Source organism: Antrostomus carolinensis, unplaced genomic scaffold, assembly GCF_000700745.2.
Source record: "Antrostomus carolinensis isolate BGI_N321 unplaced genomic scaffold, ASM70074v2 scaffold45830, whole genome shotgun sequence".
Lineage (NCBI taxonomy): Eukaryota > Metazoa > Chordata > Aves > Caprimulgiformes > Caprimulgidae > Antrostomus > Antrostomus carolinensis.
This window is the reverse complement of record NW_010288533.1, coordinates 1-737: the sequence shown is the minus strand read 5'-3', so window position 1 is coordinate 737 and position 737 is coordinate 1. Positions and strand designations below refer to the sequence as shown.

The 737-nt window shown below is 55.4% G+C and overlaps 1 protein-coding gene across 1 annotated transcript in view; it reads left to right on the top strand.

Moving 5' to 3' along the window:
- Window positions 1-734, top strand: part of LOC104524177 (G-protein coupled receptor 12) — a gene marked incomplete at its 3' end in the record, with an annotated part of 1,020 nt that extends 286 nt beyond the window's left edge. The window contains exon 2 of the mRNA XM_010166969.1: window positions 166-734. Coding sequence (XP_010165271.1) covers window positions 166-734 — 569 coding nt within the window. The remainder of the gene's footprint in view (window positions 1-165) is intronic.
- Window positions 735-737: the final 3 nt, after the last annotated feature.

Genomic DNA, 737 nt, shown 5'->3' with positions numbered 1-737 from the left:
AGCTGATCTCCTGGCTGGTTTGGGGTTGATCCTGCATTTTGCCTTTGTCTACTTCATCCCATCAGAGGCCATCAGCCTGCTGACAGTGGGGCTCTTGGTCACCTCCTTCACAGCCAGCGTGAGCAGCTTGCTGACCATCACCATCGACCGCTACCTGTCCCTCAGCTGATCTCCTGGCTGGTTTGGGGTTGATCCTGCATTTTGCCTTTGTCTACTTCATCCCATCAGAGGCCATCAGCCTGCTGACAGTGGGGCTCTTGGTCACCTCCTTCACAGCCAGCGTGAGCAGCTTGCTGACCATCACCATCGACCGCTACCTGTCCCTCTACAATGCCTTGACCTACTACTCAGAGAGGACGGTCACCAGGACTTACATCATGTTGATCCTCACCTGGGGAGCCTCCATCTGCTACGGGCTCCTGCCCATCATGGGCTGGAACTGCCTGAAGGAACCCTCCACCTGCAGCATCGTCAAACCCTTGACGAAGAACCACCTCATCATCCTCTCCATCTCCTTCTTCATGGTCTTTGCGGTGATGCTCCAGCTCTACGTGCAGATCTGTAAGATTGTTTGCCATCACGCCCACCAGATCGCTGTCCAGAGACATTTCCTGGCCAGTTCCCACTACGTCACCACCCGAAAAGGCATCGCCACCTTGGCCATCATCTTGGGTGCCTTCGCTTCATGTTGGCTGCCCTTCTCCATTTACTGTCTCCTGGGGGATTACAGCTACCCC